The sequence below is a fragment of the Takifugu rubripes genome, chromosome 22, assembly GCF_901000725.2.
Source record: "Takifugu rubripes chromosome 22, fTakRub1.2, whole genome shotgun sequence".
Classification (NCBI taxonomy): domain Eukaryota; kingdom Metazoa; phylum Chordata; class Actinopteri; order Tetraodontiformes; family Tetraodontidae; genus Takifugu; species Takifugu rubripes.
In genome coordinates this window covers 6,401,084-6,420,865 of record NC_042306.1, presented here as the reverse complement: position 1 = coordinate 6,420,865, position 19,782 = coordinate 6,401,084, and the positions used below count along the sequence as shown (strand labels likewise).

The 19,782-nt window shown below is 41.2% G+C and overlaps 1 protein-coding gene and 1 long non-coding RNA gene across 5 annotated transcripts; one reads left to right on the top strand and one right to left on the bottom strand.

Moving 5' to 3' along the window:
- Positions 1-5,734: 5,734 nt before the first annotated feature.
- On the bottom strand, positions 5,735-6,307 carry LOC115247866 (uncharacterized). Its single transcript, XR_003886929.1, has 3 exons — positions 6,145-6,307; positions 5,983-6,062; positions 5,735-5,868 (listed from the first exon to the last, which is right to left on the bottom strand). It is a non-coding gene; the product is annotated as an uncharacterized lncRNA (long non-coding RNA).
- Positions 6,308-10,335: 4,028 nt separating this feature from the next.
- LOC101074826 (ATP-sensitive inward rectifier potassium channel 10-like) lies at positions 10,336-18,285 on the top strand. 4 transcript variants are annotated; one of them, XM_029830581.1, is made up of 8 exons: positions 10,336-10,596; positions 11,569-11,616; positions 12,051-12,150; positions 12,328-12,390; positions 12,523-12,734; positions 13,584-13,715; positions 13,881-14,058; positions 16,071-18,285. In XM_029830581.1, exons 3-8 carry the CDS (start codon positions 12,051-12,053, stop codon positions 16,451-16,453), a joined length of 1,068 nt encoding a protein of 355 aa, XP_029686441.1. In that variant the 5' UTR covers positions 10,336-10,596; positions 11,569-11,616; the 3' UTR covers positions 16,454-18,285. The 4 variants fall into 4 exon arrangements, with proteins under 4 accessions (XP_029686441.1, XP_029686440.1, XP_029686439.1 ...); XM_029830580.1 differs by lacking the exon at positions 11,569-11,616 and having other exon boundaries at positions 10,337-10,596; positions 16,071-18,284; XM_029830579.1 differs by having other exon boundaries at positions 10,337-10,596; positions 12,051-12,390; positions 16,071-18,283.
- The last annotated feature ends 1,497 nt before the right edge of the window (positions 18,286-19,782 follow it).

Sequence of the window (19,782 nt, the reverse complement as noted above, 5' to 3'; positions counted from 1 at the left end):
AACTTGTCGCACTCACACGTGCCTGTGAACTAAGCAAAGGACAAGATGTTACCATTTATACAGATAGTCAATATGCTTTTTCCACGCTGTTTGTGTTTGCTCAACAATGGAATTTAAGAGGGATGAAAACGTCGACCGGCAAACCGGTCATGCATGCAGTTATTGGCAGCAGTACAGCAGCCACGTAAAATAGCTGTATGTAAATGCGCTGCACATACTAACAACACAGACGCAGTCTCACAAGGCAATGCCTTTGCTGACAGAGCCGCAAAGGCTGCAGCAAATAACAACACACTTCTTGATAATGAGGAATCATTTACCTTAGAACCTGCAGATAATGATATTCTAAAAGAAATGCAACAAAGTGCTCCAGAAAAAGAAAAGGCCACGTGGAAGAAGCGAGGAGCCAAACTGGATGACAAAGGACTGTTAACCATAGGAAACAAACCAATCCTTCCCCGGAATATGCATAAATGGGCAGCATTAGTGAGCCATGGGCCATGCCATGTCTCAACAGGAGGGATGGTACAGATGGTTAATGAACATTATTATACTATAGGATTTCATACATACTCAAAAAATTTTTGTTCACAATGTGCTATTTGTGTAAAACACAGCCCACAGGGAGCCCTTAAGGCCCCTGCAGGCACTACACCATTACCAAATCATCCATTTCACACAGTTTTTCTAGATTTTATTCAGCTAACACCATGTGAAGGTAAACAATATTGTCTAGTAGTGTTAGATGGATTTACTAGGTGGGTAGAAATTTTCCCCACAGCAAAAGCAGATGCACTGACAGTAGCAAAAGTTTTATGTAGAGAAATCATTCCCAGGTTTGGCATCCCGAAGGTCATCTGGAGCGACAATGGAAGCCATTTTGTAAATGAGATAGTGAAAACTGTAGGAGTAACTTTGGGCATTGATTTGAAGAATCACTGCGCATACCACCCTCAGAGTGCAGGGTTGGTTGAAAGAGTCAACGGTACTATTAAGAACAGACTGAAGAAATGTATGGACGAGACAGGAAAGAACTGGATGTTTTGTCTCGACCTGGTGAAATTATGGATGCACATAACACCACACAAGAAAACAGGCATCACACCTTTTGAAGCATTATATGGGCGGCCTTATTGCCTACCATACTTTGCAACAACAAATGAGCTAAAACATGTTGAAGAAACAATAGCAGATTATCTGAAAAAAGTGTTACTTAACCGATGTGTGAATACAGTAAATGTTCTGCCTAGTCCTGTGTCTTCCACAAATTCCACCACCCAGGAACCCATTCAACCGGGCGACTACGTGTGGGTGAAGAAGTTTGTGCGGAAGAGGTGGAACACGCCTAGATGGGAAGGTCCTTATCAAGTACAGCTGACCACAAAGACTGCAGTTCGAGTGGACGGGAAACTGTCGTGGATACACCTTTCACATTGTAAGAAACAGAAAATTCTTCCAGGTGAAGGCGAGGGAGCAGTGGCGGACTCTCCGTAAACGGCTGACGGCCTGTATAGGTCCAGCAACGGCTGAACCCCGTCGGAACCTGTGAAGAGGATCTAAAAGGAAATGAAGTTGTTCTTCCTAATTGTGGTGAGTGCTGTGACGGCGGGACTCGTGAGTTTTGGTCTTTGGAACTTCCGACAGGAGGGAGGTAATCAGGGACAGAAAGATGCTCTGAGACAGGATGAGAGCTACGCGCGCGCTAAACGCACCGTAGTTAGCCATTTAGAACATTCATGGTTAGAACAAAATCCAGAGTCCTCACACACTTACAGTTTGAATACATGGTGGCGCTATGCTAATTTCACAGCTCGGACACAGAATCATTCTCGTTGTTATGTTTGTTCTATGCTACCAGTTTCTGTGCATACACAGCGAGTAACTGCTGAACCGATGACAGGGAGTGTAGGACAGTGCTTTGTCCACATAGGGCTAAGCCGTGACACGAACTTCACACTCAAGTTGTTGGATGGAACGTGGTTCACTCGCAGCAACTGCACCCAAGAGCCACTACGGACAATGGCAGGGAAAGCCAATAGATTCAGATTCCCTGTGCTAGGTGCAATAAATCACACATCCTGTTATTCAAACCACATGACTCAGTGTGGGGCACAGATGTACCACAAGAGTTTAAGCATTGGTCAACCGGAAATAAAGTGATCATGACTCTCTTTCCGTGGCTAGGAATAGGAAAGAACATATTGAGATTGGAAACAGTTGATTATAGGTTGAAAGTATTTGCTAATTTGACAAAAGTTGCTCTCACAGGAGTCAAGGAAGAAATGACAGCGCTAAGACTGATGACCATGCAGAATAGGATGGCCTTAGATCTCATAACGGCCCCCCAGGGAGGAGTGTGTGCAATGGTAGGAGATTACTGTTGTACGTTCATCCCAGAGAATGATGCGGACGGTCACCTGATAGATAGCGCATTGAAAAATTTAACTAAGCTACAGAGAGCTATGATTGATGATGGTAGTCCCCCACCAGACTGGCTTACAGGAATGTTGTCAAGGTGGAGGGAACTGTTGTTCAAGATAGGAATGATGATAGGGATAGTGCTGCTAGTATTAGCCATACTAGCTTGCTGTGTAGTACCTCTTGTTCGGGGTTGCATTGGCCGGCTCGTGGGATCAGCTGTTACTAGTACTTTGCTGCAGGTGGAAGAACGATCTCTACTGGACAACGATGAAGAGGAATCAGAAGAAGAATGGACAAATGTGATGCAAGATGTAAATGAAATGTTTAAGATGTCTTAAGCTGTACCCATGTTGAACTCTGAGTGTAAGAAATGTGTTTCTAGGAAAATGACGTAATGCATTTAAATTTCATGAAATGAAATGATGTAATACTGACAATGAGAATCTAGACGCATTTAACGATAAACAGGAGGGAAATGTGAGAAGAATTATTGTTGTTATTACTATTATCGTTTCAATGCTATAGTAAGTATAGTAAGTATAGTAAGTAGATTTAGAATGTTTAATCAAAAGGAATGTATGAGTGTTTGACTCAAGTATTGTAGCTGTTATGTTCCCAGCACTGGGAGGTATCATGTTCAAGGACACGAGGAAGTCGTAGAGATAGGAGGAGAAGGAATCATGAAGTTGTTTTGATACCAATGTTGTGTGAACCAAATAAAAGAGGAGAGCGAGCAGCAGACTGACGGAGTTGAGAGAGGAAGCTTGAACTGCTCGTCAGCTCTCCCTTGCAAGGCCACCTGTTGTCTGTGTGGTTGATCTGAGTCTAGTAAACGAACAGCGCGGGTGACCAAACATCACCCTCACACCACAAAAAAGAATCCTGCCCCTGCAGGGGATGAGGACGGGCATATGATTACAGCAGCCAGAGAGTCATTAATATAGCTCTCCATGGCCTCCCGCTCTGGACCAGACAGAGAGTAGAGGCGCCCCTTAGGAGGTGACGTGCCAGGCTTCAGATCAATACAGCAGTCGTAAGGGCGGTGGGGGGGCAGTGAGGTAGCTTTGGCCTTACTGAACACCTCCCTGAGGTCGTGGTACTCAGCAGGGACTCTGGCCAGGTCCAGGCAGGTGCTGGGGAGCGTAGTCAGGCGCGGCATTGATGCATCCCGAAGGCAGACCTGGTGGCAGAAACCGCTCCAGCTGGGGATAGTGGCTGTGGTCCAGTCGACATGCGGGTTGTGTTTGCGGAGCCATGGAAAGCCCAGGATCAGAGGAATGTTGAATGAGGGCAGGAGATGAAACTGGATGGTCTCATGATGGTTACCAGAAATCAGCATGTGAACAGGGGCAGTCTGGTGGGCAACTGTTCCCAGAAGATGACCATCCAGGGCCCTGGCAGGAATCGGTGGGTTGAGGGGAATCCTCTCTAGCCCGAGTTGCATAGCCAAGCCCTCGTCCATAATATTGCCATCGGAACCGGAGTCAATGAAGGTGGCCAGGGTGTGAGAGCCATCAGCGAGAAGAAGCTTGGCTAGAAAGACGGGGCGTTTAATCTGTGAGGAAGATTTCACTCCCACATGACTCACCAGGACTTCCTCATTCACTGGTGAGCTCTGCCTTTTAACGGACAGAGAGAGATAAAATGTCCATTTTGCCCGCAGTACATACAGAGGTTCCCCATCTGGCGACGCTGACGCTCCTCTGGTGCGACCCAGTTGCATCGGTTCTGGGTCAGCAGGAACAGGGCCCGAAGCAGAGGGGAAATTCAGGCGGTGAGCTGCCGTGGAAGGTGTGGGGTTCGGTCTCCTATCTCTTCTCCGGGCCCTGACACGGAGATCCAGTCGAGTGCTGAGCTCGATGAGTTCATCCAGTGTGGCAGGTAGAGGGTAAGAAACCAGTTCGTCCTTGATATATTCTGCTAAACCATGCAGAAAGGCATCCCGGAGTGCCGCCAGGTTCCAGTCACTCTGACGACCCTTGGTCCGGAAGTTGATGGAGTAATCTGCCACGGACTGATTCCCCTGCCGTATGGAAAGGAGCTCTGAAGTGCCATCTGGACCCGTAGCTCCCAGCCCGAAGACGTTGCGCAGCTCCTCCGAGAAGGCCTGGAATGAAGCACAGGCAGGAGTCTGCCTCTCCCACTCTACAGTCTCCCAGAGGAGAGCTCTTCCTGTCAGGATGCTGATGACGTAAGCCACCTTAGCTCCCTCAGTGGCAAATGTGTGTGGCTGCAGACTGAAGAGCAGAGAACATGAAGTCAGGAAGGGACGACAGAGCTTGGGATGCCCATTGTAGCGCTCTGGGGCCCCCAGCTGGGGTTCTGATATCATCCTCGGCAGCGCTGGAACGGGAGCAGGAGGTGGAGGTGCTGGTGCAGAGACTGTGGCCCCTGGAGAGGAAAGGGTGGAGGTCAGCTGTTGCATTTGAGCTGTGAGGGCTGTGATAGCCCTGGCTTGGGCCTCCGCAGCTTGTCGGGCATGGGCAGCCGCCTCCTCCAACCGCTGCTCATGAAGCATGAGCACTCCCTCGATTCTTTCAAACCGATCCCGTGGTGACGGTGGTTCTGCTGGGTCCATGACTGGCCAGATTGTACTGTGACGGGTATGGTACGGACCCAAGTGCAGTACAAAACAGGCAATGAACTGATGATCAGTTAACAGGTTTATTAACTGCAATCTGGCAAACAAAGAACAGTTCGAGGGCGGGGCAGTGGACTTGGTCGAGGCAGGCAAAAAGTCAGTAACCGGGAGGCAGGCAGAATCAGGCAAACAATCCAGAGGGAGACTGGCTGAGCTCGTGGTCAAAACGGAAGACAGTTAATTTACCAGGGGTCAGGCAGAACAGGCAGGTCGTACACAGGCAGGGTCGATACCGGGAAGACAGGCAGGTAAACGCTGGAAAGTCATGCATAGCAGAGAACAATCTGGCACTGAGTGAGTGTGAGGCTGGAGAATATATACTGGTAGGTGAGCTGATTGATGAGTGAGGGCAGGTGTGTGATCAGTGACTGAGAGCAGGTGTGTGATCAGTGACTGAGAGCAGGTGTGGTGATCAAAGGGTGTGGTGTGAGCAGGGCAGTGGAAAGGTACTGAGTCCATGAGCTGGAGCAGAGTGTGACACTTTTGTAGAGTGCTTACACCAGGGACATACCATCAATGCCACAGACCTCCACATCTCTGTCTCTAGTATTTTAAAAAGACCTGTGGGATTTCAAAAAGGCATTTATTAATATAGCTGCTAGCAGTATTCATTTATTGCTTTTGTGTAGACCTCTATATCCACAACAATAGTGACATAATTTGGACCAGGCATAAGTATTTTTTAAAGTAGACAACAGCAGAGGAGCAGAAGTGCCTCATGGATTGCAGTTGTTAAAACCTTTTTAATTCATTGTGCAAAGTGGACAGGAGTTGCGGTGATCATTGGAGAAGGGAGACATGGTAATCTTCGGGAGAGAAGACAAAAGGCAAATGTTAGTCAAGGCAATAATCGTTAGTACAAGGAATCTGTAATGCTCGAGTTAGCACTCACAAGGATAAAACAATCTTACTCTGGATACCTGGTATTGGCTACTTGAAAAATCATGTGGATTAGCTGCAGGTGTGGAAGCAGCCAGTGAGAGATGGGTCTCCCATGCTTCTAGTGGAAACACAGAACAACGCAACCCATGACAATCATGACTTTTTAAAAAAGCTATAAGAAAATTTATTTATACTTCTACCATTTCTTGTCACAGTCTGCTCCTTTCTAATCAGTTCAATTGTACACCTAGGTCTTCCCTTTGGCAGTCAGCACAATCTGGCACAATGTGCCTGGCACTCATTCTTTGCCAGATTGTTTGTGAGCTCGACATGCGTATTCTGCTCCTGCTTAGTAAACTGTTTATTCTTCCGTCTGACCAAGTTTTTGTTTGCACCCAGTTTGTTGTTTGCCTGAGTTCTTCTCGTCCTGGAAGAAGTTCTTTTCTGAGGATCATTGACCTGTGGGTTTATTTCCTGGATTTTTAGGACACTGTGTTTGTGGATGAACAGACTGTTTATTAATAAAATTCGATCACTGGCAAAGTTCTTCTCTGTGCTTTGTGTGTTGCAGCTGGGTCCTGCTTCTGCTTGTGAAAGTACAATCTGGTCCATTGTTTCAATAAATGCTAAAATGGTATTAGAAGAATGGTGGCATTGGCGGGACGAGGCCAGAGTGCCTTTCCTAGTATGGACCGACCAAAGGAACTTGGAATACATCTGGACCGTGTGAGAATAATTATTCTATTATTATCGCACAATAAGAAGAAACAGAGTGTTTTTCACTTCTCTTCATTTACTACACTTGTTCAGAATACCAGATTTATTGTGAGACTGCTTATCTGAAACCTTGAGAGTTGATGAAATTCTATAGGCTGATTCACAAGCTGATGTGAATAGGTTTGCATTGGAGCAGCAGAACGACGGAGGGTGTCCCAGAGTGAACTGGTGCTCGTTCTCCCTTGCACGGTTACCCGTGTGTCTGTGTCTTTTGATGATTCATGCAGGGTTTTGCTGAGTTGCTCTGTTTTAACTCTAACAACCACCAAGCAATTAAACTCGTATCAAGCACACTGGGCCTTTATTTTTATTTTTTACCTGTTTCCATTTCACCCTCTCCTACAATCCTGGTTCCTGTGAAATCCAATGCCCTGTCTCGGAAATTTCTCTAGGGGGAAAACCCAGGAGAGGAGCCTAAAACCATTCTTCCTTTCCCCCTGTGTGGTTGCCACACTGTCTTGGGGAATCTCTTGAACGCTTGTTTGTTCCGCCGGCTCTAAGGTCCAAGGTTCTGTAGTAGGGCCATGGTTCATGACTCACCTGTCATCCAAAGAACATGAGATGTTCTTCTGCAACACTTCTGGTAGGCCACCTTGCAAGAAGAAGCCTGTGGATTGGTCCCACATATCTCTGGACTTCGTTAACTGTCTACCCCCATCCTGGAACAACATAGTCATCCTATTTGTGGTGGATAGGCTTAGTCAAATGGCCCATCTCATACCATTACCCAAACTCCCCTCAGCCAAGAAAGCTCAGCCACAGCTCAGCTGGTTCTGCTTCATGTCTTCCATATCCATGGCATGCCGGTAGACATAGCCTTTGAACCTTAGTCCAATGGCCCAAAAGAATACATGAACCAGGAGATGGAGACGGCTGTTTGTTGCCTGGTTTCAAGGAATCTTTCATGGTTGGAACAGCTACTGTGTATCCAGTACGTCCAAAATCCCCTCACCTGTTCTGCAACAGGATTGTCCCCTTTCCAGTGCACCTATGGGTACCAACCGCCACTTTTCTATTCTCTCGAGATGGAGGCAACCTGTCCTTCTGCACAAGCCATCATCTTTAGGTACAAGCAAACTTGATCCCAAACTCATACCACCCTCTGTCCACTGTTATACATCCAACCATCATCAAACCCCAACACCCTCTTACCAGGTGGGCTAACAAGTACTGTATGGCTAATGATGCGAGAATCCATTCAAGTAGAGTCACAGAAGTTGGCACCTAAGATCATCGGTCGATTCCCAAATGAGAAGGTGATAAATACTGTGGTGGTGAGATTGAAGCTGCCTGGGTCCATGTGGATTCACCCAACCGTCCATGTCTCCAGGGTGAAGACAGTACATAAGGGCCCTTTGGTTCAGGCTACTCCACCTCCCCCACCTCCTTGTTGGGGAAGAGGATGACAGTACTTGGTGGATTGGGGCGGTTAAGAACCAGAAGAAAAATCCTGGGTCCCTGCTCATCACATCTTGGATCGGGCTCTCATTTTCACCTCAAGCGGCGGAACCCCGAGCAGGTCCCAGGGAGACCTTCAATAGGTGGAGCCAGCACGTCTTCAATGCCTTGTCCTGCAGTGGGTGGCGGTTATATAGGGAGTTCTGTCAAAGTCTGGTCCATTCTAATGAATTCATTCGTGCACACCTGGGTTTTCCCATTGACTGCAATCTAGCACACTTGTTTGAAACTTGTTTGTTTTTGTGCTCATGCCCCACTCTCCAGCTTTATTCGTTGGATTGTTTTCTTGGTTTCAACCCTGCCTGTTCTCAACCTGCCTGTGCTACTCCTACCCTTGTAAACTGCTTATTCTTCTGTCTGACCAAGTCTTTGCCCACTCCCTGTCTTTTATCATTTGCCTGAGTTCTAGTCGTCCTGGAACAAGTTCTTTTCTGGGGCTTACCAATTTGTGGGATTATTTACTGGAATTTTTGGACACTGTGTTCGTGAATGAACAGAGACTGTTTATTAATAAAATTCAATCACTGGCAAAGTTCTTCTCTGTGGTTTGTGTGTTGCATCTGGGTCCTGCTTCTACCCATGACACTTCCCACATCTAGAGCCCCTGTTCCTTATTGTCATTTCAGAAAGGTGGCAACCCTTGTCTCAGGACAAATGCCAACTCCTTAGGCCCACTTTTCTAAATCTTTAAATTATCTTAAATTAGCAGTATAGCAATAGTTACGGTGCACTATGGTTACAGAGTGCACTTGGTGCACTATGGTTATATAATAGGTTAGCTAGTCAAGGGCATTGTAAATAACAATATACAGTATATATATATATCATAAAACTATAATATACTGTATATATTTTTTACATTTAGATATAACTCACCTGATGCTGTGGTGTGTCATTTTCTGGAGGTTCTTTTGTCATTTAAAGTCAGTTGACAAAAAAGTCATCAAATACGTGTAACGATTAGGCTTGTCATTCAATGTTAGCGGTTATGAGGTTAGAAAACGGCCAATCATAATTTAGCCTTTCCAGTTCTCCAATTGGTTGCTTGTTTGACACAAATGTAACGCTTTTCCAAGTTAAGCAAGAACAGAGGCCATTATAAGCATGCACAGCTTGGATCAGTGGGTTTGTCAAGGGGCAGAGAAATGGTTGCAAGCATAGAATAAATTCTTTTTGCCTGAACGTTTTGTGCTTGTGAACATATTTTTCTGCGCTCAGGATTGAAGCACAAGTATAATGCAATACAGCTCAACTGTCCAAAATAATGTCGATAAAAGTAGATCTCCATACACCATATTGATAATTTTGGTATGACACTGTGTGCTATCCAAGATTTGTGTTCTAGTTTCTGTTATTTTTCTATGGCACAGTGCACAGTGTACTCTGACATTGAGAAAACCTAATAGATGTAAGTAAAAAAAACTTACTAAATGAACCTTGTTTGCCTTTTTTTTTTATATGCACTGTTTCTTAAAATTGTTTGTATAGGAATGCACATCATGAAAACTGCCTTTTCTGAACTTCAATCACACCGAGGTTCTCTTAAGCATGCTTGACAATGGTCTTATCCCATCCTATCAGCTTGTTTAGCCTTGGTCAAAAAATGCTTCGTCAACCTCTCCTGAGGCAAAACATGGTGTTGTATTCACCTCACGATTGCTTCTTTTCATATGTGTGTGTTGCTTAACTGGACACTCTGTACAGATACTGGGCAGAGAATTTATGAATGGGGGCTCTGTTGTGCCCCTCTAAAGGGGGTTTGTGTGTCTTTATGTGGGCTGCAGGAGGTGGTCTGTTTGGGCTCTTCTGATGGCATGTGTTTGACTGAATGTGTGGACAATGTGCTTGTGAGGCCCAAAGAATGTGAATCTATTGGCATGTGTTGCAGTTAAGGAGATGAATGCATATTGGAGAAAACAAATCTGTTTTCAAGGTTGTGTGATTATGATCACTTAGGTTACTTAAACAAAATTGTGAGTTGAGGGGAATCAATTATTACAGCATTTACATGAGTTTATTAGTGTGTGTGTGTGTGTGTGTGTGTGTGTGTGAGTGAGAGAGAGAGAGAGAGAGAGAGAGAGAGAGAGAGAGAGAGAGAGAGAGAGAGAGAGAGAGAGAGAGATACCAAGGGAAAGAATAAATGTGAGAGAGATAACTGTTATAAAGCCACCTCCTGTCTTTTAGCACTCAGCTGCCAGACTGGGGTTTGGGTCATAAACAGGGGGCAAAAGCCACGGATGACTTCATTCTAATTTTTAGTGTATGAATATATTGGAGTGCTTCTGGCTGGTGATGCAACTCTCCTTTCAGAAGTGGAGTCTCAACTCTCTCTGTGGTATGAACATGACAGCAAAGACAAGGCAAACTCAGCAAGCTCCAACCACCCCTTCAGTTATATTGCATCTGCAACTTTGAAGGTAAGCAAATTAATTTCCCACAAAGGTACACTGAACACAAAAGAAAATTATCATTAAAACAAAGAATATAAATGGGTTTTTTTCTACACCCAAAAATGGAAAATGAAAAAGTATAATACAATTTATAAACTAACACTATTTACTCAAAGTTAATTTAAATTAAATAAAAAATATTAACACATTTAATATAATGTTGGAAAAATTTTCCAAAATAGCATAGAGTTAAAATGATTTCTGTGGAAGTGTATTGGGATATTTCTTTTTTTGTCTAATGTAATTCACAACTTATCAATACATACTTATCAATGTGTAGTAACTAAACAATACAATAACTTCACCTTGTATTGAAGTCAAACATTTTAAAATTTATGTTTTCAGACACACTTCATAACGATGTTTCTTTTGGTCATCTGTTTTCATTTTAACAGCATTTAAAAATTCTGGAGGGTATGATCTGTAAAAATCGAATTCACAACAAAGTCAAACAGCAAGAGAAAAAGAGTTTGTATGTACATTTTACCCTATTTACATGTGTCCTGCAATCCTTTTTAGCATTAATTAATGTGAAATAAAAGAAGAAACCGAGGGAAGGAAGGACGGATGGACGGAAGGAAGGAAGGGTGTTTTCTTTTCACTCCAGAATACTAATAAGAGTCTTGTCTCTCTCACTTCCTCGCTATCTTATTTTCTCTTTCTTTCTCTCTTTTACTAATGAACAGTCCTTTTTGTCAACAGTGTCTTTTGTTTATTTTATCTTAGCTCAGAAAAAGTATGCCTGTGTACATTCTTGTATAGTTCTCTGCAGGTCTACAGTTCTAGCCACCTTTATAGCTGTATGCTGGCCTGCCATCCTCCAACCCTGTTGACCCACTGTACTCTTATACCAGCAGCTTGTATAATTAATGTATTTCTATGATCTCTGCCTATTCTTTCCTCTACCTGTCCTCCCCCTTCTCCTCTCTCTCTACCCAGCCAGCCATCAGCAGGAGGGTCCCCGTATATGAGCCCGTCCCACTCAAGGTTTCTTAATGTTAAGGGGGAGTTTTTCCTTGCCACTGTTGCTTGTTGGGGGTCAGGCCCTTGGATTCTGTAAAGCACCTAGAAACAATTTTGATTGTAACAGATGCTATATAAATATATATATATATAATATTTGATTGAACAAGTAAATAATGCAATAATGATTGGTACCAGGAAAGTTATTTCATTTTAAATATTATTTATTTTTTGATCCTTCAAAATTTTATGAAGCAGATGATGGTTGTTCTTGCATGGTCAGCTTGAATGGAAAGTTACTATAAAGGGAACCCCCCTTGATTTTTCCAGAATTAGCTACTGTCATAGTTGATATTGTTGATATTTCAGAACTCGATAAATAACACATTTAAAAGAAATGACGAGGAAACAAGGCAGCAATTATCAAAAAAAATTTAACTTTCTTTTTTATTTAACAGATGACATCTGTCACTTCTCCTCCTTTGGATAGATGCCCTCCCAAGAACGTTTGCCACTCCCAGACACAGACAGATGTTTTAAAGCCGTTACTAGATGCTGGTATGTCTGTTGGAACTTTGAGAAAGAGTCGGCGTATTCTCTCCAAAGATGGGCGAAGCAATGTGCGAATTGAACATGTCAGCGAGCGGAGTGCTTTGTACATGCGTGACCTTTGGACAACATTTGTGGATATGCAGTGGCGCTACAAGTTCTTTATATTCACGGCCACTTTTACAGGAACCTGGTTCTTATTTGGAGTGCTATGGTATTTGGTAGCCTTGGTGCATGGGGACCTGCTTGGTGAGATATTTGTTGATCATTCATCATTTTATTGATGCTTTTTAATGTGCTTTGCTCAAAAACACTATTTTCACTAATTTAAAACTGAAATAAAATAGTCTTCTTTCCTTTTGTTGCATCATATTTCTCCAGATTTTAACCCTCCATCAAACCACACACCCTGTGTGGTGCAAATGCAGACTCTGACGGGGGCATTCCTCTTTTCCCTGGAATCCCAGACAACTATAGGCTATGGTTTCCGTTGTATTACTGAAGAATGTCCAGCTGCAATCCTCCTCCTCATTATCCAGTTAGTCATTACAATGTTGATGGAGATCTTCATCACTGGAACTTTCCTGGCAAAGGTGATTAATGTGACATTAAGCCATCATGACAAGAATAGTGACGTAAAAAAGAAAAGCTGCAAATTTTAACATATCAATCTAGAATATAGATTAATCTAGAATCTACACAAAAAATACAAGTCAATGTAGAGGTTTGGTCCTCCAATATTTTTTGTTAGCTACATCAATTTGAATTTCAAATTGATGTTTGAAATTGATGTAGCGCATTTGAATTTCAAATTGATGTAGCATTTGTAGAGCAATTGTAGCTTGTACAGGATATTTTGCTTCACTGAAGTACTTGTGGTGTAAAGTAACTCATCAAAAATAAGCAAATATTAGTTAACTATTCATTAGTAAGTGCCACGGCAATCATTTCGGAATGCGCTAACCCACTCTGATTGAGAAACTCACTAACACTATAGGCTATGTGCACAGCACGTCAGTAACAATTTAGGGGAAATATAAGCAAGCTCATAAACTTTTCAGTGAACCATCGCTTGTTACAGCCTCTTCAAAATTGTAAGTTCACCATAAAACACATTTTTGCCCCAATAGATCACTTTAATAGCTTCAGTTTGATTAAAAATAGAAGAAAGGGATGGATCCAATCATTTGTATGTGGTTAGGGGACAACGAAATTGCATGTCTCACTCTTGCATGTCGCCACTTGGTGAGGGCTGAACAAATCTCGACTGATCCACACCTCCTCCACCATCTCCTACATTACTTATACATATTTGAGTTATTTTAGCATTATTTTTGTATTCATTAATACATTGCCCTTTTTTCCATACTGAAAAAAGTATAATGAATAAAGTGTTTTTATGCCCAAAACAGCTCATTATTTTATTATTTTTTCCTCCTCAGGTTGCTCGGCCAAAGAAACGGGGTGAGACAGTGAAGTTTAGCCAACATGCTGTGGTGACGACCCATGAAGGTCAACCGTGTTTAATGATCAGGGTGGCAAACATGCGTAAAAGCCTTCTGATTGGGTGTCAGGTAGGGATCTTTTAGTTTAAATATAAAGTGAACTTTAATTTGATCGATCATGAAGAGATATTGTTGTAATGGTCCATTTTGGTTTACAGCCATCTCTGTAAAGTAACACAGGCACTTCTGACCCCTGAGGGACAGCTAAAATCTGTTGCTCCTTTTCTACTGAAGGTGACTGGAAAACTACTCCAAACCTCTCTGACTAAGGAAAGTGAGACAGTTCGTCTTGACCAGAGAAATGTGTCTTTCCAAGTAGATACGTCGAGTGACAGCCCCTTCCTGAGCCTGCCCCTCACATTCTACCACCTCATTGATGGCAACAGCCCTCTGAGGGCATGGGCAGCTCAAGGTAAAGATTTCTTATGTTGACAGCAACACCATATTGTCACTAATGATGTTTTGGAATTATAAACTACCGTAATTTCTGGACTACAGAGCACACCTGATTAAAAGCCGCATAATCTAATTTTAGAAAGAAAATCAATTTTTTACAAGCCGCACCGGATTTTAAGCCGCAGGTATCCCACGTAGTAATATGAAAAATTAGATCGAAAACATTCAGTACCGGTATATGTTTTTATTACCGTAAGAGATGAGTCACTGACAAGTGACAAACAGACAGGTAAGAAACAACAGCCACACTTTTCACTTGTATGTTTATACAGAGACCTTAAATCCAATTTTCATCACGTCAGGATTTTTTAACTTTTAATTTAATCCGCTTAGCAACATAAATATATTGTACCGGTAAATGCTTTTTTTTTCTAACGGTGTCTGTAATGCAGCTACCTTGAAATATACATTTGTATCAGCTACACACAAATTACGTTGTTTATGCTTTTTTACTCAAACAATGAACAATCTAAAACTCCCCGATGGCCCACCTCTAAAATCTTCTATTTTCATCACGGTGGCGATTGCGTTTGCCTTCAGTCTGATTTGTACAGCGGAAACTCCGTGACCGCCTGCTTTCTGTGTGTTGACCCAGTCTTCCAGAAAGTTTTCATGCTTGGGCCACCTGCTATGTTTACGTCTAAAAGCTTTTTGCTTTCGATCAGTTCTTCAGTCGGGCGTCTCCACCTTCTCGCCATTGATTACCACAATGTATGCCAAGATTACGTGAGCCAGCTTGATTTCCTTCTTCAACCGCCAGAGTGATCGCTTTAAACTTAAAAGCCGCATCATATGCTTTTCTTCTCGTGTTTTCCATGTTGATGAGGGTTAGTAAAAATGACTTATTCACAATAGTTGTGATAGTGCGCCAGGAAAATAAACATAAATAAGCCGCACCATAGAATAAACCGCAGTGTTTAAAGTTTAGAAAAAAAGTAGTGGCCTATAGTCTGTAAATTATGGTACATTTCCATTTAAGTTAAACAATTTTGATTATTTTCAATTTTAAAAAGCTGATGTTTCACATGTCCTGTTCAAATAATGGGAAGAGTCACTGTATTTACAGTAGCAAGCTCAGCCTCAACTTGAATCAGGAAATCCCTCTGTTATAGCATACCACAATTAGAGCATGTCTTTCTGTTTGTTGCCAGACAAAGGTTTTAAACAACTTTAATATAACTGCTATCCCCGCTTTCCATAGTTTAATTGATGTATATAGTGTATGTGTGTAACCTGATTCATGTGTTCACCAACTTTGAAATGTCAGTAATGAGGCACTCGGTAAGGCAGGTAGCTCGCTTGCATTGAAGAGGGTCCTTGTGAGCCCAGAGATTTCTATGCAACACCACAGCTACAGAGTGACAGTGAGCTGGCAACTATGGCTTTTTTGTTTATTTTCTATTCAACAATTGTCATTTACAAAAGTAAGGAATTTTTACTTTTACATTTCTAAGTAAGGTAAGACCACAAAACTCTTTTTTCATGAAAACATTAAACATAGCTGCTGGTGATCAAATGGTCAATAATCTACACTGTTGAGTTCCTATATTTGTAAATTGATTCTGATAGTCAGCGTCTCCTCAGACATGAATCCTCACCACACATCACCATACTTCAACTTCAACTCAACTTTATTGATCCCTTTAGGATAACTCCCTCAGGGTAATACCAATACCATACCAAGACATAATTAATAGTAATACATTTGAAAATGAAAAGGTTTTTGTCAGTTGTTGTGGACCTTGTTGGCATCTCTTTGGATGTCTTCTGTTTGTAAAATAATACATCAGTTATCCTAAATTTAGTTTTAATAGTTTACCGCAACTGCAGCTGTATTCAAAGCACTCCAGTGATGTGCACTAATATGACAAAAATACACCTCTTAATTTACTTGAGTCTATACTTCATCCTCTATACGTGACTGTATTATACTGTGTCACTTCTTGTTATGATATTCTGTTCCAACAGGTGGAGGTTGGACAGACCCAGACTTGGCAGATTTTGAACTCCTGGTAATCATGAGTGCTACAATTGAACCAACCTCTGCCACTTGCCAGGTTCGCACCTCGTATCTGCCAGATGAGATTCTGTGGGGATATGAGTTCCCTCCTGTTGTCTCCCTTTCCTCATCAGGCAAATATGTTGCGAATTTTGCTTTCTTTGACAAAGTATCTAAGGCCAAGATCATGCCCATTTTTAAACCAGCCAACCCTGAAAATGGGTACCACGGCAATGGTTGTAAGACTGTGTCCAAGGCATCCGATGCAGACAAGATTTGTTTGGAACAGAGATACAGAGAAAGAGGGGAGCGGAGAGATGCTCCTCATAGTGTTCGCGTAAGTAATGTTTAAAAATAAAAGTAACAATTGTAATAATAATCAGCATAATTTGTATTTGTAGCACCATTTATATGCCAGTATTTTAAGTTTCTGAACAAAAATAGCTGCATAATAAAAATTAAGGACATTAAAATGACAATACCATATTTTTAAGAAACACATTCAAAAATTATATCAGTCTATCAGTAAAAGTTGTTTGGTCTTGAGCAGGTTGTCCCAAATTCGAGGAGAGTCTTTAGCATTTAGCCTCAGAGAAGACCTCAATATCAACCAGACATGGACTACTTGAGGAGGGGCTGCATGATGCATAATTAATTTAGATAACTGGGGTCTGACCTATGTGTTGTGGGATGAGAAAGTAATAAGTAAAAATTTTAAATCAGTTGTACAGGAAACCAGTGTCAGAATGTAGGAAGCCAATGTCATGAAATGATGATGTGTATTTAAAACTTTATTTTATGAAAACATTTTTGTTATTTCCATTGTGTCCATGTAAGTTATCACCAGACCATATTTTCCATAGTGTGGTTGTAGATTTTGCACAAAATAACAATGTGGTCAATTAGCCTGTGTACATAGCATGAATAAAAAGAGATGTCAGCTTTGTTTACCTTTATAGCATGTATAGCGGTATTGAATAAAACTAAGACTTTTTTGACAATGCTTCCTATAAAAAGGAAAGAAAATACTTGTGTTGTGCACAGTAAACACAATGTGATATGCCTGACAAGACACTTTGTTAAGGATGTGTTAAAATTGAAATGCAGCAAAATATCAGATAGAAAATATGTTGTTGTTGCTCTGTATGTTGTTCTTGTAGACCTATGTAATGTTTGTACTCATCACTCACTCACTCATTTTCTACCGCTTGTTCCTCCACTGAGGGTCGCGGGGGGCTATTGTTTGTACTATTAGCATGTAAATGCAAAATGTAAAACAGCAATATATCAGCTTTTAACTGTTACTGGTATGTAAGATGTAATGAATGTGCTTGCATACTGGGAACCAGTCAATAATAGCAGCAGTAACAGTTTTCTAGCAGCAGATCCTTAAGTTAAATTTATTAGATTTTGCAGAGTTTTAGTATTGTAGGTGTAACCATCTGTGATATGCACTCCTGTCCATTAGTTATTAATAATGTGAACATTTTACAAACTGATTGTCAAAGCTCCTTTTTATTAACTGCTTCAAATTGGACAACTGATTGTTAAGAGATGGTAAAGTGAAAGTGATGAAACTGACAATGGTAGCACTAAAATTGATAAAATTATTTTTAAAAACACAAACACATTTTGTGTCAACCTCCAAAGGTGACAATTCTGTTAAAAAATGATGAGTTCATTAAAGGTGACTAAAATTTGTATAAATACATTTAAGCGTTTGTCATTGAACTATTAAACCAGTACAACAGAAACAAAAACTATTTATCAAATGTACTTTTTGCATAGAATTTTGACAAAGTACTTGGCAAAGTAGTGTCATTACTGTGAATCAACATAGCACGATTGAGTGCCATGTTTTCGGGGAACATTTGCTCCTGATAGGGTTTCCCAGTGGCTGAAAAACCAGATAAAGTATTTTAAACTGATGTGTATTCCACAAAGATTTCAAATAATAAAGCATGTTGTACTTGTAGTAATTCTGTTTTCTTAATTCAAGGTAAGTGCAAAATGTGTTTTAACATGTATGCAGATGCATTTTTAAAAAATTATACTGTAATTGTATTGGATGGAAATTTTTTTTTTTTTTAGCGGTCACAAGGCAGTATACCTATTTTTCACCTTCTGAATGGATAAAAGGGGATGAACTGGCATTTTCTTGATTGTAATTATTTTATTAAATGATTTGTTAAGTACAAGAGTGTGTGCAGTAAGGATGTTTGATTGTATCATTAGATAGAATGTGCTTTAATCTTGACATTATTTCAAGCGTCATTGTTTGATGTAGTCTTTTATATTATTATATATTAGTTAAAACATTATCTCATGTAAAGCAAAAATTTAGCAAAATTAAATTTGATTGACAGTAATATACTGTATCAACAGTTCAGAAGAGGGACCAAAACAAAAACAAACTCAATGAAACAAAAATGAAAATAGGATATATTTAAATATTTAGATATAAAAATAAAAGTCTTTTGCTACATACATAGCATAGAAAGCTACACACTGTATTTACATAAATGCATGAGAGATGTATATTTTAAGTGTTAAAAAAATATTGTTTTCAGACCAGCAAAGTTCATGTTTACATTTTTTATATATAAACTGAACTACATCTCTCAGTAACATATGAAAAAGTAAGTACCATATTGTCAACAAATTTACCTTTTATATATCTTTTAGGACGCAATTTTACAGAATTTTTAATGAGAGGGTTGTTTGCAATATGAAAGCCATCCTGCATCGTAAAGGGATAATGATGATGTTGTCATTGTGATGACATATGACAAAGAGGAAAAAAAACAGCCTGCTGCTGATGGAGTGTCCCTTGGAGAAGGATGAGAAGATTGCAAAATGTACATCTAATGATATCCAAAATGATTGAACCATTGGCAGACATGGCACCTAGAGAGATAAGGAGAAATTGTAAAAAAAATAGATTAGAGCCTTTAGAGATCTTGGTTTGAAATAATGGAGCATGTATATAAGATTAAAGGAAAACTAACCACAACAACAAGAAAAAGATTTTGCTGGTGGTGGAGTAAGTGCATGTGCGAGATAGACTATACATTACAGACGTGGAAACACCAGGGCAGCGTTTTGAGATTTGTCCTCTCTGTAGGACATTTTTTTATTCAGGCTTTCAAAATACCAGTTTTGGTGTGGACAAAAACAACCATATGACAAATAACTTTGGTATAAAAAAAACCCCACACCCGTTGTTACGGTTTAGTTTGAACAGGTCCCGGATGCAGACAGAACACAGCCAACTTGGTATCAAAGGGTTTATTTAACTGAAAGAAATCTTAAACGCCACAGGGGGGAAAGAACTTGCTCGACACGGGGAAGAGATCCGGCAAAATTGTTCACGAAGGGAGGGAAGTGTGGTGACCTTAAGAGAGAAGAACAAACACATTACTAGCTCACAAAGCTCCACCGAGTAGATTCTGAGAGTCCACATCTACCACTAAACTGATGGAACAATCTGACATTGGTGAACAGGAGCCCAGGGCCTAAAAAGCCAGTTGATGGCCAAAAGGCAGCAGGTGTGACTGTCATCCGCGACAGCTGCCAGAAAATGGCCCCACCACGTCCACTGGAGAAAGAATAGAGAAACTACCAACAAAAAATGCCAAACAACACTTAGGACCCTAACGCCCATATCAATGTGACTTCTGT